General features: G+C 33.6%; 3 protein-coding genes across 3 annotated transcripts; 2 read left to right on the top strand and 1 right to left on the bottom strand.

Moving 5' to 3' along the window:
* On the top strand, positions 7,346 to 10,385 carry LOC107621065 (ATP-dependent DNA helicase pif1-like). Its single transcript, XM_021114666.1, has 2 exons — positions 7,346 to 8,464; positions 10,062 to 10,385. The coding sequence occupies exons 1-2, from the start codon at positions 7,346 to 7,348 to the stop codon at positions 10,383 to 10,385; spliced, it is 1,443 nt and encodes a 480-aa protein (XP_020970325.1).
* On the top strand, positions 13,391 to 15,280 carry LOC107623294. The gene is made up of 3 exons (XM_016325502.1): positions 13,391 to 13,673; positions 14,497 to 14,628; positions 14,933 to 15,280. Exons 1-3 carry the CDS (start codon positions 13,530 to 13,532, stop codon positions 15,008 to 15,010), a joined length of 354 nt encoding a protein of 117 aa, XP_016180988.1. The 5' UTR covers positions 13,391 to 13,529; the 3' UTR covers positions 15,011 to 15,280.
* LOC107623293 (auxin-responsive protein SAUR71) lies at positions 16,626 to 18,539 on the bottom strand. Its single transcript, XM_016325501.2, has one exon. The coding sequence runs from the start codon at positions 17,501 to 17,503 to the stop codon at positions 16,976 to 16,978; it is 528 nt and encodes a 175-aa protein (XP_016180987.1). The 5' UTR covers positions 17,504 to 18,539; the 3' UTR covers positions 16,626 to 16,975.

Raw genomic sequence — 19,944 nt, 5'->3', positions numbered from 1 at the left:
CTAGCTGGAAAGAAACCATAAAATTACTAAAAAAATTATGAAATTTAAAACTGTCTTATTTCTTTGCCAACACATGTAACGCAAGTGTGAAAAATATATAGTGATAATTAAGGTAAAAGAACATGAATTTAAAGTAGATTATATCTTCACGAATATAATTTTTAAAATAAAACAGTATGCCAATTTAGTCAAATAAGATATATGTTGCTATCTTAAAATCTGAAATTTAAAATGTAACGGCAACGCTGTGCCGAATATTACAAAAGATGATGAGTTATTTCAATCTAAAATAAATTTCATAATCGAATTATATAAATTTACATACCTTGACTAATATAATTTTTTAAACAAAGCAGTATGGCGATTTAATTAAATAAGACACATGTTGCTATCTTAAAATGCAAAATTTAAAGTCTGAATTCGACGTTGTGCAGAATCTTACAAAAGATCACAAGTTATTTCAATCTAAAATAAATTTTAGAATTGAATTTTATAAATTTACAAAAATATTGCGGCAGCTAAAGTTAAATAGCTGCTTTGAAATAAAAAACTGTACCCAAGATATTGAATTTTTTGCTTGGAAAGTTAGAATCAATCGTGGGGTAAAGCCAATAACACTAGCTGCAGGAAGGTATAGAATAAAATAATATTATATACTCAAACTGTGTTTTCTCTTCGCCTGCACGTGTCATGTAAGTGCAAAAAATATATAACGATAATTAAGGTAAAATAGCATAAATTTAAAGTATATTTTACATTTAGAAATATAAATTTTAAAACAAAATAGTATGCCGATTTAATTAAATAAGATATATGTTGCTATTTACTTTAATACAAGATTTAAAGTGTAACAGCAACATCTTGCAAAATATTACAAAAGATGATGAATTTTTTTAATGTAAATTAAATTTTAGAATTGAATTATTAAAGTTATATACATAGACTAATATAATTTTTAGAACAAAGTAGTAAGCCGATTTAGTTAAATCAAAGTTATGTTGCTATTTTAAAATATGAAATTTAAAACGTCGACGTTGTGCAAAAATTTTGCATAGATGACGAATTATTTCAATAAAAAACAAAATTTTGAATTAATTATATTAATTTTTAAGAAAACTCTAAAACAGTCTAGCATGAAAAAAAAATATTGGCGAAGGTCAGGGTTAAATACCTACTTTGAAAAAAAAAACTCTTCTCGAGACATTTTATTTTTTCCTTCGAAAATTAAAATCAACCGTGAGCCAAAAACAGTAACAGTAGCTGCTAGAAGGCATAAAATAAAAAAAAAGCTAAAACTGTTTTTTTTTTTTGTCATCAGCACCAGTCATGTAAGTAATAAATATATACTGATAATTAAGATAAAAGAGCATGAATTTATAGTATATTTTAGCCTGACGAATTTCATTTTTCGAACAAAGCAGTATGCCGATTTAGTTAATTAATAGATATGTTGCCATGTTAAAATACGAAATTTTTAGTCTAAGGTCAACATTGTGCAGAATATTTTTAAAGATCACGAATTTTTCAATCTAAAGTAAAATTTAAAATTCAATTATATAAATTAAAAAAATAATTCGAGGATAGTACAGCATCAGTATAAACTATATTATACGTTGACGACTATAATTTTCAAAACAAAGGTGTATGCCAATTTAATCAAATAACAGATATGTTGTTGTTTGAGAATATAAAATTTAAAGTGTAACGGCGACGTTGTGCAAAATATTACAAAAGATTTGAATTATTTCAATCTAAAATGAATTTTACAATTTAATTATATAAATTTACAAATAAAAATTTCTGGACTGTACGGCATGGAAAAAAATATTGAGGCTCGTCGAGAATATATCTACTTTAAAATAAAATACTGTTGCTATGACATTATACATTTTGCTTCAAAAGCTAGAATCAAACGTCAGCCAAAAACAGTAACACTAGTTGCATAAAAAAATACTAAATTAATAATGATATTGAATTCATCAATTAAGAAAATGCGGATGGATATTTTTTGAACAAATTCATTATTAATATTAAGCATAACATAATGTTAGTAGAGACTCTTAAATGAATATTGATAATTTAAAAAAATAAATCCAGAAGAATGATAAAAGCTTATGACACAGTAGAGTAATAGATGAATGTTAATTTCTAATTGTGGTCAAATTTATGCATGAAGTTATATATATATAGGCAGTTGTGTATGCACTAACAAAAACGTAGAGATAAGGCGGTATACAAAAAAAAGCTATGAAAAAAACTCAATATTGTAATTTAACGGACTTTTTAGTTAATGACTCAAATAAAATTAGATTTGTTTTAATGCTAATATTTATTTTCCTGTTTACACTATTAAATTCATGTAATGTTTGGTACAATAATATCTATTAAATTTAACTATTTACGTTAATATTTTTCTTTACACATATTAGTCGACATGTTTCTAAAAATAAAACGTTTAATTTATTCCACTAAGTCAATTTTTCCATTATTGTATTCCGTTAAGTTTAATTGTGTCATTAATCTGTTTCAATTAAGCTTAATTAAAGTCAACGTTACCATAGTTGATTAAATACACACAATCAACAAAATCTAAATCATATTGAAGGTGCATTCTGCAAATCGATATATTAGTTTACATATCACTTTATTTGCTTTTTTTGTAGCTTGCTGGGATATCGGTGATCCACAATTTCCATGCCAACACTGTGGAGCTATATTCTGGTATGAAGAGTACATAGAAAAGTATTATAATGCCAAATCTTCTAATTTTACACTATGTTGCCGGCGAGGTCAGGTTCAACTTCCTATGATGCAAGCACCGCCTGAATCTTTCAGGAAACTTTACTTTGACACCAATGACAAATCCGATCACTTTCGATTGAATATTAGGAGCTACAACAGTATGTTTGCTTTCACATCATTAGGGGGTAAGGTACAGAGGTCGATTAATCAAAGTCATGGGCCCCCCACCTTCATCTTACATGGACAAAACTATCATTTAATGGAAAGTTTGCTTCCACCATATAGAGGAATAGCAAAATTTGCACAACTATATATATATGATACTCAAAACGAGATACAAAATCGAATCGTTGCTGTGAGGTAATTTACATACGATTTCTTTTAATGCTCAACTAAAAGCAGGTTGAATTTTAGTTCAAAGTCAGGTCACAGATTTATATTTATATGATTTGAACTTATTTTTTCCAGCTCAAGGGATAATTTGAGCAACCTTCATGCGGATATTGTCTCGACCATCAAAATTATGCTTGATCATCATAATGTGCTGGCAAAATCATTTCGGCTTGCTCGGGATGCACTTGCTGCTGAAGCTATTGAATTAATTCGGCTATGTCTTGTAAGAAAGAAAGGAAAGGATGGACGCAGATAAAATTTGCCTTCAGTTTCTGAAGTTGCTGGCTTAGTTGTTGGTTATTTTGATGGATCTACAATAGAACGAGATATTATTGTCTAGAATAAATCAGGGTCACTTCAAAGAATAACTGAGCTACACCCCTCCTATCTAGGCTTACAGTATCCACTGTTATTCCCTTATAGTGAAGATGGGTGGAGAGAAGATATTCCATTGAACAAAATTGAAAAAGGAGAAACTAATGAAGACAAATATGTCACAATGCAAGACTTTTTCGCATTTCGAATCCAAGATTGGCCTTCACACAATGGTGTCCTCTTATATTCCCATCGATTATTCCAACAATTATTAGTTGATGCATTCTCAATGTTTGAAAGCGCCAGATTGAAATATACAATGGCCTTCGAGATGCCGTTTTCAATGGCGAGACAAATGCAACCTCAAAAGGAAAGAGAATTATACTCCGGGCAACATTTACTGGTGGGACAAGATACATGATACAAAATTATCAAGACGCAATAGCAATATGTATATGCGTCGGTTATCCAAATATGTTCATCACTTTTACTTGCAATTCGCAATGGGATGAAATACAACGATATTGTGCAAAGCACAAGCTCAAACCAGATGACAGGCCAGACATCATTTGTAGACTCTTCAAAGTTAAAGTAGACAAGATGATTAAAGATCTTAGATACAACAAATTATTTGGTTCTACCAAAGCAGGTATATAATTTACATATAAATTTTGCAATTTTTTCCCATGACATTCATAATTGCTTCCTTATTCTAAATTAGACGCATTAATACCATTCAAGCGTTGTTTTTTCCCCATTTATTTATACAATAGAGTTCCAAAAGAGAGAACTTCCACACGCACATATACTATTGTTCTTACATGAGCAAGATAAGTATCCAAACCCTGCGGACATAGACAAAATCATCTGTGCTGAGATTCCCAATCGTGATGTTGATAATGCATACTACAAAGCTGTCAAGAGTTTCATGCTGCATGATCTATGTGGTCTTAGAAAGCCAACTTCCCCTTGCATAGAAGAAGGACGTTGTATGCGTCATTTTCCTAAGAAGTTCAACGAAGTTACTACAGTTGACGAAGATGGTTACCCAGTTTATAGGCGTCGAAATAATGGACACATAGTGGAAGTGTCTGGAATTCATCTTGACAATAGATATGTTGTGCCACATAATAGATTGTTGTTACTAAAATACCGTGCTCACATTAATGTGGAATGGTGTAACCAATTAAGATATATCAAGTATTTGTTCAAATATGTAAACAAAGGGAGTGATCGCGTCATAGCCTCTTTTTACAGAAACTCCACCAGTGACAATTCAAGTACGAAAGTTGATAAAGTAAAACTGTTTTATGATTGTCGATATATATCTCCTTGTGAAGCTGGCTGGAGGATATTTTCCTATGACATTCACTATAGAAATCCATCTGTTGAGAGGCTGAGTTTTCATTTACCAGATCAACAACCTGTTGTATTTACAGATAATGAATCGTTAGTTGAAGCTCTCGCAAAGGCCACTGTAAAAGAGTCCATGTTTCTAGCGTGGTTTGTAGCTAACGAAAAATATGCGGAAGCTAGAGAACTAACATACACTGAGTTTCCAGCAAAGTTTATTTGAAAACCTTCACCTCGAGTTTGGGAACCTAGGAAAAGTCATCAAGTCATTGGAAGGATGATTTCGTTCCACCATCATCTGGTGAGCTATATTACTTAAGGATGTTGTTAAATATTGTAAAGGGACTAATAAGCTATGCAGATATTTGAACCTACAATGGTGTTATCTACTCATCATCCCGAGATGCATGCTATGCATGTGGACTACTTAATGACGACAAAGAATATATTGATGCCATTAAAGAAGCAAGACATTGGGGCTCAGGTCATTATTTGCGAAAATTGTTTGCGACTCTATTGTGGTCTAACTCAATGGTGCGACCTGAAGCTGTACGGGAAGAAATTGCCATCTTATTATGTGATGGGATTTTGCATAATCACAAAGCCATGTTTGGCCTATTTGGTAAGCAGACAACTCCAATGATAAACCTTTTTATTAAATTTTATATCTTTAAAGTGTTGTAGCTTACATGTTTTCATAGTAATTTTTTCATGTACCATATATTTTCCATAATTACAGTAACTAATGTTTTTACTTTGTCAACATCTCAGATTTGGTGTTAAGTAATAAATCCATATTTCATGGTATTTATTTGCTTTAATTGAGTGGATTTTATCAATTTTTCTTACATTTATTCAATGAAATAGCATGGTTTTGTGAATTCTTCCTAATTTGTGCTCAAAAGTAAAAACATGCTTTTTAAGCCCTAAAATCGCTAAATTCTATTCACTTTAATTTCATTTGATGCCTTGATGTGTTTGTTGAGTGATTTCAGGTTTATAAGGCAAGTATAGATTGAAGAAGTGAAGAAAAAACATGTAAAGCGAAGAATTCATGAATAAATGAAGTTTTGAAAATCTGTCATGCGAGGCGTACGCATGACCAGAATTCGTCAAGTGATGCGTACGTGTGACCCACGCGTATGCGTGACAAGCAGCACATGACCTCATTAAATGCAATATGTTGGGGGCGAATTTTGGGCCTCCAAAATCCAACCCAACTCATTTTTGAAGCTATTTCAAGCAGAATTCAAGAGAAAACAAAGGGGGAGCAATTACGTTTAGCTTAGTATCATTTTGTAGGGTATTTTCTAGAGAGAGAAGCTCCCCCTTTTTTCTAGAATTAAGGTTCTTAGTTTAATTTTCCTTTTAATTTAAGATTTTAATTCTTGTTTTAATGTAGTTTCATTTATGCTTTCACACTCTCTTGTCTTAATTTTCTTAGTTTCTTTTGTTAATTTCTCATCTATGCCACTTTTTAGTTTTATGAACTCTTGTTGATCTTAATTTTCATTTAATGTAATTTGATGTTTCTTTGTTTATTGTCATTTAATTGAGTTATTATTGTTGTTATCTTACATTTGGTAGCTTTAGATTTTATTTTTATTGCAATTTAATATGCTTTTATTTTCATGCACACCAAGTGTTTGATAAAATGCTTGGGTTAGTTTTAGTGTAGTTTTCCATACTCTTGGCTTGGAATTGAGGACTTTGGTGACTTTGAGTCATTGATATCCATTCTTGATTGATATATTAGGGTAGTTAGTTGATTTGGTTTCCACTAACGCTAGTCTTTCACTAAGCTAATTAGTGAGTTGGCTAGGACTTGTGGATTGAGATCAATTATGCCTATTTGACTTATCCTCGATGTTAGGGTTGACTAAGTAGGATTAACTCTTCATAATCATCATATGTTTGTGGTCAATGGCTAGGATAGGTAACCTTAACTCTCACTCCTTGCCAAGAGGTTTATTAGCATTTGAATTTTCCTTTCTTTTGCTTTATTGCCTTGAGTTAAATTGCCTTTGATATTTAGTTATTGCATGCTTCTTTAATTCCTTGCTATTTACATTACTTGCCTCTTGCAATCTCAATCCCATTTTTCCATAGCCAATAATTGAGTACTTCATTGCAATTCCTAGGAAGAACGACCCAAGAGTTTAAATACTCTCGGTTATTTTGTGTTGATTGTAACATCTTTGAATTAAACCTTGATGCTGGTCAATTATCGGTTTGGACTATACTTGCAATGAAGAAATTCTATTTTGTGAAATTTCGAACCTATTTTTGGCCCTCATCATTCAGCGATGAAGAATTAAAGGACCTAACTTTGATTGAGATTGAACAAATCTTGAACAGTAATGCCAAAAGCTTGCAGGATTATCCGATAATGCCATTTCCATCAGGGGATATTGACCATCTTAGAACATGAAACAAGATGATCTTTGATGAGTTAAATTATGATCGTGTTGAATTACAAAGGCAACACATTCAATGCCTGTCCAAATTAACTACAGAGCAAAGGAGAGTATATGATAAGATCATGAATGCTGTAGAAAGTCAACATAGACGTATGTTTTTTTTGTATGGCCATGGAGGTACAGGAAAGACTTTCCTTTGGAAAACTTTAGCTTCAGCATTGAGATCAAAGGGACAGATAGTCCTAACTGTTGCCTCTACCGGTATTGCCTCTCTATTGTTACCTGAAGGTCGGGCTGCACATTCTAGATTTGCCATACCATTAACCCCAGATGAATTCTCTACTTGCAATATCAAGCAGGGAAGTCCATTGGCAGAGTTAATTGTAAGAGTAAAGCTAATAATCTGGGACGAAGCTCATATGATGAGCAAATTTTGTTTCGAAGCACTGGATAAGACAATGAAAGATTTGATGAGGTTCAAACATGATGAAAGCCCAGAGATGCCATTCGGAGGAAAAACAATAGTCTTTGGTGGAGATTTTAGGCAAATCTTGCCAGTGATTCCAAAGGGAACAAGACAAGACATCGTCAATGCGTCTTTGAATTCATCATATCTATGGCAGCATTGTGAAATATTAAAGCTAACCATAAACATGCAGCTGGAATCCATGGCTGCAGATAGTGGCATACAAGATTTGCAGCAATTTGCCGAATGGATTCTTCATGTCGACAATGGAATATCGAAAGGAATGAGTGACGAGTGCAATTTGATTAGCATACTTCCTGAATTCCTTATCACCTATTATAATGATCCAATTGAAGCAATCGTTGAAGCAATCTATTCTGATTATATTGCTGACATGGATAACGAAGGCCACTTGAAAGGTCGAGCTATTTTGGCTCCTACAATTAATGCGGTAGATGAGGTGAATGATTACATGATCGAACTGAACAACAATGCATGCAAGTCTTATGTTAGTTCCAATAAATGTTTGTTCGAAGGAGGTAACAATGAAATTGAAGGCATGCACACACCGGAGATTTTAGCAACAATTAAATGTTCTGGGGTTCCAAATTATGAATTGAAGCTAAGAGTTGGTTGCCCTGTCATGCTTATTAGAAATATTGATCGCTCTTCAGGGCTTTGCAATGGCACTAGATTGATAATTACAAGACTTGGAGATAAAGTTATTGACGGAGCGGAAATTAGCCAATTAGGAAATTATAGTAAGAACAGCGTTGTAAGTACAGTTCTTAACCGACGAAAATCCGCTTATCAATTTAGAAGGGTTGTCACAAAATTAGAATGAAAATACTGGGAGTAGAAATCCCAGGTCGTCTCCCAATGAGTTGACAAAAGAGTGCCATTTTATTAGTCAGGAGTTTTTCGAGGAATTTTAAGAGTTGAAGAGCAGAAAATTAAATGATGGTAAATTAAAGCAATGTGAATTAAAATAGATTTATATATTCAAAATAAAAAGCGGGAAGATTAATTGGAAGTTCTATCCTTGTTAGATTTTTCCAAGTATAGTATCAAGAGGTTGTTGTTTTCACTTAGTTAACCCTTACTAAATAAAGGAAAGTCAAGTGATTGAGCTAACTCTTATTCACAAGTCCTAATCCTCTCCCTTAGGAAGGATTAGCGTTAGTGCCTAGAGAGTTAGCCAACAACTTCCAATTTAACTAATCACTTGAGCATTCCAACTCAAGGGTCTCCTTTTAATCAACCCCCAAGTCAAGTTGGAAGTCTACTCCATTGTCAAGAATATAGCGTTCACAGAAATATAAGAAGAAGACATGATAAATTAAATAAAACAGGAATTGAAAATTAATTAAAAGTAAAAATAGTTCTTTGCATTAATAAATCCCAAAATGCAACATCCTTATCTGAACAGGGTTAATAAGTAATCAAAGGAGTAAAGGAATAAGAAAGCAAACTAGAATAATAGCAACTTCAACGGAGGTAGTGACTCTTCTTAATATCCAAAGCAAAAGCATAAACTATAAGAACTATGAGTGTGTAGAAAAACCTAGAGGAAGAGTAATTTCTCTCTAAGATTCCAATCTAAAACTAAAAACTATGCGAATGAGAATGTCTGTTGAGTCTCTGCTTGTCCCTTGGCTCTAGTCTGTGTTTCTGGGCTGAAAACTGGGTCCAAACTTGGCCCAAAATCACTCCCAGCATTTTCTGCGATTTCTGCAGGTAGCGCATGTCACGCATACGCGTCAGTCACGCGTACGCGTCGATTGACAAAAATCCTGGTCACGCGTACGCGTCGCTTGTTTTCTGCGCTAGTCATGCGTACGCATCAGGTACGCGCACGCGTCGATCCTCGCTGGTCGTCTCCTTTATTTCTTGTGTTCCTTCCATTTTTGCAAGCTTCCTTTCTATCCTCTAAGCCATTCCTGCCCCATAAAACCTGAAAACACTTAACGCACAGATCACGGCATCGAATGGTATAAAGGGGAGTTAAAAATATACAATTTAAAGGCTCGGAAAGCAAGTTTTCAATCATATAACAAAATTGAAAAGAAATTGTAAAATAAAATTGTATAAACAAGTGTGCAAATGATTGATAAAAACCACTCAATTAAGCACAAGATAAACCATAAAATAGTGGTTTATCAGTTATCGAGGCAAGATTATTAAATTCTGACAACTGTGTCAATAAGGTCTTTATTCCCAGAATGACTGTGAACCCCGAATAATTAGTAAATAATTAACTAATAACTTAATTAGTAATCAAGCAAATTAGAAAATAGAATTTTATAGCTTAATGAGATAGAGAAAACTAAAAACGAGAATTTTGACACTAATTTTAAAGAATTTGGCCCAAGATTGGGCCGAACGGGCTGAACCGGGCGAACCGGGCCCGTATTGAGCCCAAGGCCCAGTCCAACATACATGATCTAATGAGCTTCAGCTCATTTCACTTCATCATCACCGTTTTCACGCTGAGCATGCAAAAGGGGAAGAAGAAAATTGATTCCAAACCCTTGCTCAATTTCAACTTGCCACATCTTTCAATCCAGAACTCCGATCGCTGCACCGTTTGCGGCCACGTATCTGCAGAGACGAGCTCTACAAAGTCCGGTACCTTTCAAGGTGAGAAAATCACATTCTCAGCTCCTATTCCCTCTTCTTCAGTTCGAAAATGTTAGGGTTTTGGGTATTGAGATTTTGGTTAATTTGATGTTCTAGGATCAAATTGACTTGAGGAATTGGTAGGTTTTGGCTTAATTGAAGCACATATACGGTAAGGATCTTCAACCCTAGTCAAACCCTTGATTATGTGAGTTTTTGGGTATTGAAATTTGTATATATATGTGGTAATGTGTATTAGGTGTATGTATTTGTAAATTGGAGCTTAAATTGTGGACACTTGAGACTTGGTGGAGCTTGGAAGTTATTGCTTTGGAAGTTTTGGACCCTTGGGGCTGTGTTTAGTGCCTTTTATTGGTGTCTCAGATTATATGTAGAAATCGGCCAAGGTATGGTTTATGTTTCATGTATTTAATATATAATGTTCTGTGAAAACTTAGGCTAGGTGACCATAGGATAGGTTGGAACATATAAGTATATTTAATGCTTAGTGGCTTTGATAAGAATTGTGATATGGATTTGGTGCTTGTTGGATAAGTGTTAATTGATATATTGTGAGCTTAATGCTGGTTGGATAAGAGTTTAGTGATGAGTTGATAATGATATGTGTTTGTATATATATAATGAATAAGGGATATGCTCATCTTGTTAATTATTTGAGATGTTGATGCATGATATGGGTGAATTAAGAAATGGTAAGGATGAGGAGATTGTTGTGGTATTGATATAGATGTGTTGTGTTGATGGATATAAAGATGGTAAGTTGAGTTTTAAAGAAAATAGAGATTTTGAGGTTGTGTAAAAAATTGGTTCTTAGGCCGAACTTCGGCGAGTCAGAACTTGGCTTCCGGACTCTCAAATCATTTCAAACTTGTTTTATATGAAAATCGGGTCCATGAAGTTTATGCATTCGAAGAACGGAGGAAAAATGATTTAAAATAAAAACATTATGCGCGTCGGAAGTTTGGGATTTAAATTGCAATTCTGCAGCTTTTCAGACTTAAGTAAAAATTTTGACAAAACGTACGCCCACACATACGTGTGATGCGGAATTCTTGCGTACGCATACCATCCATTTGCATATGGTAGCTACTGCCTGATTTGCATGCGTACGCGAGATGGGGCATGCGTACGCATCCTGGTCCAAGCGCGTACCCACGCATACGCGTAGCCTCTGTTTCAGCAAAAATAGATCTTGTGTTTTAAAGCTCAAATTCAAACCTCTAATCTTCTATTTTCATTCTTTTAACTCCTAAAGACTAGTTTTAAGTGTAGTGATGAGATTAGGCTATGGAAAGCAAGGTTACTTGGAAGTAAAGGAAGGTCTAGAGTAACTGAACTGAGATGTTAATGATGAGATTGGGGATGACTATGTGTGGCCGGAATGGTCGAGATGTGTGTGTGGCCAGAACGGTCGAGATGTGTGTGGCCGGAATGGTCGAGAGGGCAAGATTTGGGTGCGATCCCGCTTGCTCGTTAACTTGAAAAATGTATTCGGATGGCAAGTTGAGTACAGAAGTTCCCTCTCTTGTCGTGATGAGGGTGTGGGGAAAGTGGAAAGGCACTCTCCTTCGTATTATTTCCCCACATTCTTCTCTGGTTGCAAGGTGGAAAGGCACACTCATTTGATGTGGAAAGGCACTCTCTTTCGTTTATGATCCTCCTGGAGATGCGCAACCTAGAGACAAATATCTGGGTTAGCTACCAGATGTGTCGGGTTTCTGGCGATTTAACCGACACGTGAGCTCACGGCCAGTAGTATAGACATTCATTATATGCATATGTGTGCTTTGTTTGATTGTGCATTAATTGGGATTGCCTAAGTGGTTATAATATGCTATTTGTTGTATTTGCTATCTGTATTACTTGTATTCTACCTGTGTTTGTCATTGTCTGCTTGTTTGTCTTTGTAACTTCACTGGAGATGAAAGAACAGAAGAAAGGCGGAGAGATTTAGGATTTTAGTTAAGTTTTAGCTAGATTTAAGGACTTGGTTAAGTTTAGAAAGTCTTAGAGAACCTCCTTGATTCATGGTTTCTGTTTTAGTTCTTTAAGTTTCACAATCTGAGTGTTGGCATTTTAGGATTGCCTCTGATATTCTCAGGACCTTATATCTTATGTGCATGGCACCTTTAAATCTCGAAAAAAATTTAGAATGAAATTTAAACCTATTATATACTACCTATTATTACTCTTAAAAATCACGAAAATTACACAAAGAGACATATGTCTATATAATGAAAAATGTATAATACATAAGACATAAATACAACCATATCATTAAGTATCACCATATAGTAATAACGTTTTTAATAGAAGACAAAAAATGTAAAGGAAGTTAAATGCAGAAAATACAGCCGATGCTGCGATGGTGCATCAAGGAAAACCAATCAACAAAATTAATAATCTAAAAAACCAAAACGACACAATTAAGAATAGAATTTACAGTTTAATCATATATGAATTCTTAGTTTAAATTGAAAGTAACTGTAAAATAGATTGGTATATATTACATTAAATTAATGAGTTTAATTTTGATGTACTGACAGTGTAAAATATTTTACACAATCGTATAATCATATCCATTTTTTTGGATGATCATACATACGTTAATATGAAAAATAGTTATTTTTACTGATGAACGTTATATAATTAAAAGCACGTATAAAATTACGTTACATTGATAGTCCATCAAAATTAAATTCTAAATTATTACAGACAATATATTCCACTTATATCCTGTTAATATACTTCATCTTCTTTATATTCCAATAGAATTACAAATATCTCATTAAGCTAACTTATCAATTTTTGAATGTTAATAATATTTTTATAAAACTAAGCTTGGCAATTTTCATTTTTCTCTTCAAGGATCATTACATGTAATTTTTTTTTTTTTTATCAAAGATAGGAGACTCGAACTCGCAATCTCTTAATTGAGTATGAGGAGACTATGCCATTTGAACTATTACTCATTGGCTACACATAATTTCCTTATATATAAAAAGTAAACACAAATTCTCGTGCATGATCCAAAATTAATAGTTTTCTTTGTAAGGCACTACGGCTAATGTGGCAATGGCATAAATGTTATTTTGGCACAACCGAGGGTTAGAGTTGTGTTACGTGGCTTCGGGTTTTGGATAACGCGATGGAAGGAAGAAAGGAAGGGAAAAACCAGAAGCGAAGCTCAAAACCCAGAAATGGCGACTATGTTCAATATTACTGCAATCACATCACCATCTCTGCGAAATTGGGGTTCCCTTTCTTCTTCTTCTTCAGCTCCCATGCACACCCGTGTAGTTCACACGAAGCCACTTCAGTGTGCCCCTATTCAGCAACAAATGGTACATGCTACTGATGCTACCATGCTTATTAATTTAGTTAATATTTTATCCTTTCATCAATCGAAATGTTTCTTTATCTTCTGCGTCTTCATACTCCTCAATTTTGATATTTTCTTTCCTCTTTGGTGTTTGCCATTTTGAAATTTTGATTTATACTTTTTTATTTTTTTAATTTTTCGTCGAACCGTTTGTCTCAAAAGCATAGCATAGGTAGAGGTATATTAAATTAAATAATTGTTTATATATTTAACACGCTTTTTCTTGATCTTGAAGCGTGAATCGTGGTATGCAAATATGAGTTGGAATTTGTATTAGCTTTTAGTAAAAATATTTTTTAAAAAAAATCTTTTTTATTAAAAAAGACAATTTTCCATTTGGATAGAAAATATAAGAAGTATTTATCTAATAAAAAAATTGTTAAAACCTTTCAAAAAATCAAGTTTACTTATTTATAATGTCTGTATTTGTGTCACAAAAATAACTTTCAAATGCTAGATTTTTATGTAAATATATGGAGTTAGAAATGTATCAAATTTCCCATGTGATATTAGATTTGGTGGAAGGGTGAGTATGAATCTTTCCTCCAACACATAGTTATGTGAAAAATATACATATGACGTTTTGGTACGCAGATGAATTGGTATGCGGTACACTATCTAATTGGTGAATTCATGTAACTATGATCCAACATTGAAACTCTTGTTTTTGGATCATGTTAGTTGTGAATGGACACCATAATTTAGGGTGTTTAACAAACAAATATGGTTGATTAGTTTATTTCCTTTGGACAATAAATAATGTGTTGTGTTGTGTTGGTGTTAAGGTTGATGGCACCATAATGTGTGAGCCTTGCAATGGGAAAGGGTGGTTGTTATGTGACTTCTGCAAAGGCCAAAAGACAAATGTCAGAGCTGAAAACAAGCGCCTCTACCGTAGATGTCCTACCTGCAGAGCTGTAACTACTTCTCACTATCACTAATGTCATGCTATGGAAATGAAAAGCCTTCAATTTGTCTGCATTGTCGGTGTTTTACGTAGACATCCAATCACGTAGTGTCTAAGTGTCATATGATCTTTTCAGCAAAACTCGCTACTTGAATAATCATCCAATAGAATTATTTGATTAGGTGACTATGCAAAACTTAACTCAATGGGAAAATGACAATGAAACCAATATATGATGTTAAAGATGATAGTTGGTGTTGTTATAATAGAATTTATAGCTTTCTTCTTGTGTTTTTGTAATTTTATTTGTGTAGGTTGGATATATCTTGTGCTCAAGGTGCAAGGTCTTTAAGTGTGTCACTTTTCCGAACTTCGATGACAGCGAGGAATGAAATGATTTGGGGACTTACTTTGGGAGCATTCAATTCCAACTACTTGTTGGAGAGTTAAAGGATAGAAGGTTGAATCTTTCTTTGACATTTCTCATGATTGTGTCCGAATATGATATGATTGAAAATGCAATTTTCATTTCTTTTCATTCCTGGTGTTATCACTTGAAGACTTTAGTTTCTGTTTATTTCTTTTCATACTCAACTTTCCTTATCACTAGCTGAGATTCATAGTAATAATACAAAAGAGTCTTCTTCTCTGTTCAATTCTTTAAGCACACTATTTGCAATGAATCCAATTAATCTCTGTCACTCTAATGCCATCCCCGCCTTCTCAGTTTATTGTTTAATGCTGTGAAATGTTTAGTCAGTTAGTCGATCTTTCCTGTGACAAATAACAAATATTGTATCCATGTCAAAATAACTATCAATTTGGACAAAGTATTACTGGATTATCCAAATACATTTATTTCCCTTTGTTTTGGAGTAACAGTCAATTTGGACAAAGTGGTATGTTAAAATAAATTTATCAGGAAGTCCAATGTATCTAGATAATGGATAATACAGGTAGATTGATTTTTAACATATCACTTTATTCAAATTAATTATGTTTAAACAGAAAGAATTTGGATAAAAAGGAACATTGTTTGAATGCCATCATTAACCTGTCCACTATTTCTTCCAAGTAGAACTTATTTGGGATTTTTCTTTCCTAGCTGACTGATTACACATGGACCCAAATATAGATATGATATGTGTGGTTGAATTTGGATCTAAGGATAGCTATTTGACTTCTCTGATACTGACATACTGTGCCTTGTTTGACTGGAATCTATTTCATCTTAAATGAAATGTGATTTTACAGTTTATTGAGAAATTAAATTGCCAGTAATCTTTATTGTACATTTATACCTTGCTGCTGAATTGATGAATGTATAGTACATATAATTATTCCTCTGTATTGTTTGGGCATGTGCTATAATATTACAGGTCACATAACTTTTATTGAATTTAATAGAAGAGTAGTTTAAGTCCCTAGCTTAGATCATATATACCACGTATAACGAGAGCTGAATTTGCAAGCTTTAATGTTTACATGTGTGTTTAACTGCTGAAAATGAATGCTCCCATGTGAACTATGTAGTGTAAGATTTAGAAGTATAATCTGGTTATATGGACATAAATCGTTTAATGTGTCAATTGGCGCTAATGATTTACGTGCCAAATAAGTAGAGAACTCACATACCTTAGTAGAGAATTGGGTGATACATGAATATTTAGTGTCAATGGTCACCCAATTCTAGTGGTGTATGTGAATTCTCCACTCATTTGCACAATCTCTAGTGTCAATTGACCCCTCAAATAACTATGTATAAATGACATCTCTATTAGAAACACTAGATAGACATGACTCTAAGGCGAGCAAGTGCAATTTAACATTGTTAAACATTATTCCATCATTGGAATAGTTGTTTGCCTATTTCTGTTCTGGAAGTGTTGGAACTTTTGATCTCCAGCTCTCAGATTTCAAAGGATACTTGAATGTCTCTTCTTTTTTCTGTTCCTTCATCATTATTGTTCAATAATTGTGTCCTTTACAACCTTTTGACTCCTTTTGCTTTTGAAAAATTGGTAGTGAGTTCAATTTGAAAAGAAGAGTTATTTCCAAGTTCTATAATCTGTATATGATACTGCATGTGTATGATCAAGAGTAGCACTTGATTGTTAAATATGAAAAACTTTCAACTCTAGATCATTCTAGAATTATATATGATTAAGAGTAGCACTTCTATAAAACAACCATTATTTGCTTCATAATACCCCAAAAGGGGTTATCTTACATCTAGTTAAATCACTCTCCCTCACTTTCACTTTCACTTTCACTTTCAGATAGAAAGAACATTATAAAAAAAAAAAATGGACAATGTCAGATTCCTATACTATCTATCTATCTATCTATCTATCTATCTATCTGCACATAGGACTTTGAGGATGATGCGAATAAGTAAGCTGATTGAAGGAGCAGTACCCCATCATCATCTTTTCTACACTGAATAATCCGCAATTGTGAGCCGAAAACTTGTCCTTTTCCTCCACCATCTTCAGGACACTCTCAAACACAGATACTTCACAAGGAATCCTCAGAACGCCGGTCTGCTCAAACCCGAACTCTTCTTCAGCTTCTCTTAGCAACATGTGAAAGGCTTGGTGACCCAAATATACAGTGGGTATGACAAATCTCTTGAGCTCTAGTCCGACGCAAACAGCTAAGTAGCCTTTTGGAACTGCATTGCTCGACGATCCTTTGTCACGTTCGGACAAAGAAAGTGTCCTTTTCAGAAAGTTGATGCTTTTACTGCTGGTGCTGCCGCTATGATTGTTGTTGTTGTTGTTGTCACTTGATTTTGAAGAGTTGGCAATCCTTCTCCATTTCTTGAGGATCTGTTGAAGCCTGACAATGTCCTTGATCTTGTTAGATTTCTTTGGTGGATCCATGGATATACTAGTTTCTCTCTTTCTTGGGGTTATTTTGGTAATTTCAGTTTTCTATCTTCCTTTTATTTTGGTAGCTAGTATCTAGAGGAATTGAAACTGAACCCCTTTCCCACATTTTTTTTTGGTTACGACTTAGAAATCAAGCACTCTTTAATCAGGTTAGCTTTTAACTCTTGGCTATGTGGTTGGTGCATGCCTCCAATTTATAAAGAAGAGTAAGAGAACTTGGTAGCTCAATATTAAAATTACATTTCTATTAAACAAAGAATATAATTCTATAATAATTGTTGTGTTTTCTATGTCACATGCATGACAAAACCTAACAGAAGATGTTGTCACAAGGTTAGGTTAAGAAATGGTTCAAGTTGTGTTCTCCAAAACTTTGCATGTGAGTGACTAGTGTATGTGTTAAGGTTTGATGAGCTTTCTTTCTCACTCACAATACTTTGTTTTCAAAGTTAAATCCATATGGTTTTGGACTAATTTATATCAAGTGTGACTAGGACTTTAGATATATTATTAGTGAATTTGCAATTATTGAACATATTTTTCTATGTTAAACTCAGTGACAGGTATTGGCTCATTGGTGAATCATACAGTACAAGGGTACATTACTATTTATATTAGTAATGTACCGGAAACGGAAGTAATTAGGTCCTTTTTTGTTGTGCTAGACTAATGTAAAAGAGTGTATTCTCAAAAATCATGAATAATATATATATGGGTTAATTTCAAGGTCCAACTTCAACCATAAGCTAAAATGTTTCTTTGCAGATTCATTGCATCCTTGAACAGAAGGTGAAAAGAATATATACCTAATCTTTGGGGAGGGGTTAATAATAATAATAAGTCCAACGAAACAAGAAATATTGAAAGTTCTGGCTCAACCCATGCAGCTTTCATTCACTACTGTTTAAAGGAAATTAACATTGGAATTAAGGCTTTCTAAATGTATGTGGCTATGTCAATCTTTCTTTGTTTTTCATGGTATTTTTTGACTTAGCAGGTTGACCAATAGGCTGTTGTATAATGTATATACAAAACAGGATTTGAATTTTTAATATTTATTTAAATAGATGAGTAAATTAATTACTTGATTGTAAGCATGTCAATCTAATGGAAAAATTTGGCGACATTATTCTCTTTCCATATATGAAGAGATTAAAAGAAATATCAATAACATAATGATGCACCTTATGCACGTATGTAGGTAACTACTTAATTTATTAACTTATTTTATAATATTCAAATAGAAGATAACATTTTTGAAAGAGAATTAAAGGGTGCTTCCGTGCTTGCATATGCATAGAATATATACAATGAACCTTTTCTAGCATTAGAGCTTGCAATTTCTTCCTAATAATATAATTATAAAGGTAATCAACTTGGGTTGGTCGAGTAATCAGCTCACTCTCGTTTAAGCAAGTGTTGGGGGTTCAAATTTTACTTTGTGCATGTAGTAACCCATTGGCCAGCGGCAGACCTTTAAATGGAGTTCAGATCCGCAACGAATTAATCCTTGACCTGTCGAGTTGGGGGATACCGTGAGAAACAATATATAAAGGTTAAGTTACATAAAAAAAAATTGTATACTATTTTTTCTCTAGCATTATTCTTGTATTTTTAATATTATAGTATGAGCCATTTGACTTTGGCTTATAATTTTTATCTAGTTTAATTCCAAAATTAATACATTATCGTGGAAGTTGCTCCGATCATGATCCGTACGCAGTTGCACCGTTTTAGATATTAATAAGTAATAACCGACTATGCTTAAAAATAAAAAACCATCCATTAATTGTATATTAATGCATATTTAGCATCTTGAAAGCGTGTAACACTCAAGCTCAGCCCAAACACACACCAAGTGGACCCCGGAAGTGGATTTATTCATCAATTACTTACTCATGTAAACCCTAGTGACTAGTTTAGTATAAATAGGACCTTTTACTATTGTATTAGGATCTTTTGGTCTCAGTTTTATTCCATTGTTCATCTTAGGAGACTATTGATCTCGTTTAGGGGGCTGGCCATCTCGGCCATGCCTGGACCTTCACTTATGTATTTTCAACGGTAGAGTTTCTACACTCCATAGATTAAGGTGTGGAGCTCTGCTGTTCCTCAAAGATTAATGCAAAGTACTACTGTTTTCTATTCAATTCTTCTTCTTATTTCTCTTCTAAGATATCCATTCGTACCCAAGAACGTGATGAAGGTGATGATTATGTGTGACGCTCATCATCCTTCTCCTTTATGAACGCGTGCCTGACAAACACTTCTGTTCTACATGAAATAAGCTAGAATGAGTATCTCTTAGATCTCTCAACCGGAATCTTCGTGGCGTAAGCTAGAATGATGGCGGCATTCAAGAGAATCCGGAAGGTCTAAACCTTGTCTGTGGTATTCCGAGTAGGATTCAATGATTGAATGACTGTGACGAG

The sequence above is a fragment of the Arachis ipaensis genome, chromosome B10 (assembly GCF_000816755.2).
Source record: "Arachis ipaensis cultivar K30076 chromosome B10, Araip1.1, whole genome shotgun sequence".
In the NCBI taxonomy this organism is placed as follows: Eukaryota; Viridiplantae; Streptophyta; class Magnoliopsida; order Fabales; family Fabaceae; genus Arachis; species Arachis ipaensis.
Note: the sequence above shows the minus strand (reverse complement) of the source record. Positions and strands in the feature narration are given on the sequence as shown.

Bases quoted from the DNA above. Each gene is read 5' to 3' on its own strand.
- LOC107621065 (XM_021114666.1), top strand. From the start codon at position 7,346: ATGAATGCTGTAGAAAGTCAACATAGACGTATGTTTTTTTTGTATGGC. The intron at 8,465-10,061 runs GTAAGTACAGTT...ATTTGGCCCAAG, and splicing joins ATTATAGTAAGAACAGCGTT to ATTGGGCCGAACGGGCTGAA.
- LOC107623294 (XM_016325502.1), top strand. From the start codon at position 13,530: ATGGCGACTATGTTCAATATTACTGCAATCACATCACCATCTCTGCGA. The intron at 13,674-14,496 runs GTACATGCTACT...GTTGGTGTTAAG, and splicing joins CCCCTATTCAGCAACAAATG to GTTGATGGCACCATAATGTG. The intron at 14,629-14,932 runs GTAACTACTTCT...TTATTTGTGTAG, and splicing joins GATGTCCTACCTGCAGAGCT to GTTGGATATATCTTGTGCTC.
- LOC107623293 (XM_016325501.2), bottom strand. From the start codon at position 17,503: ATGGATCCACCAAAGAAATCTAACAAGATCAAGGACATTGTCAGGCTT.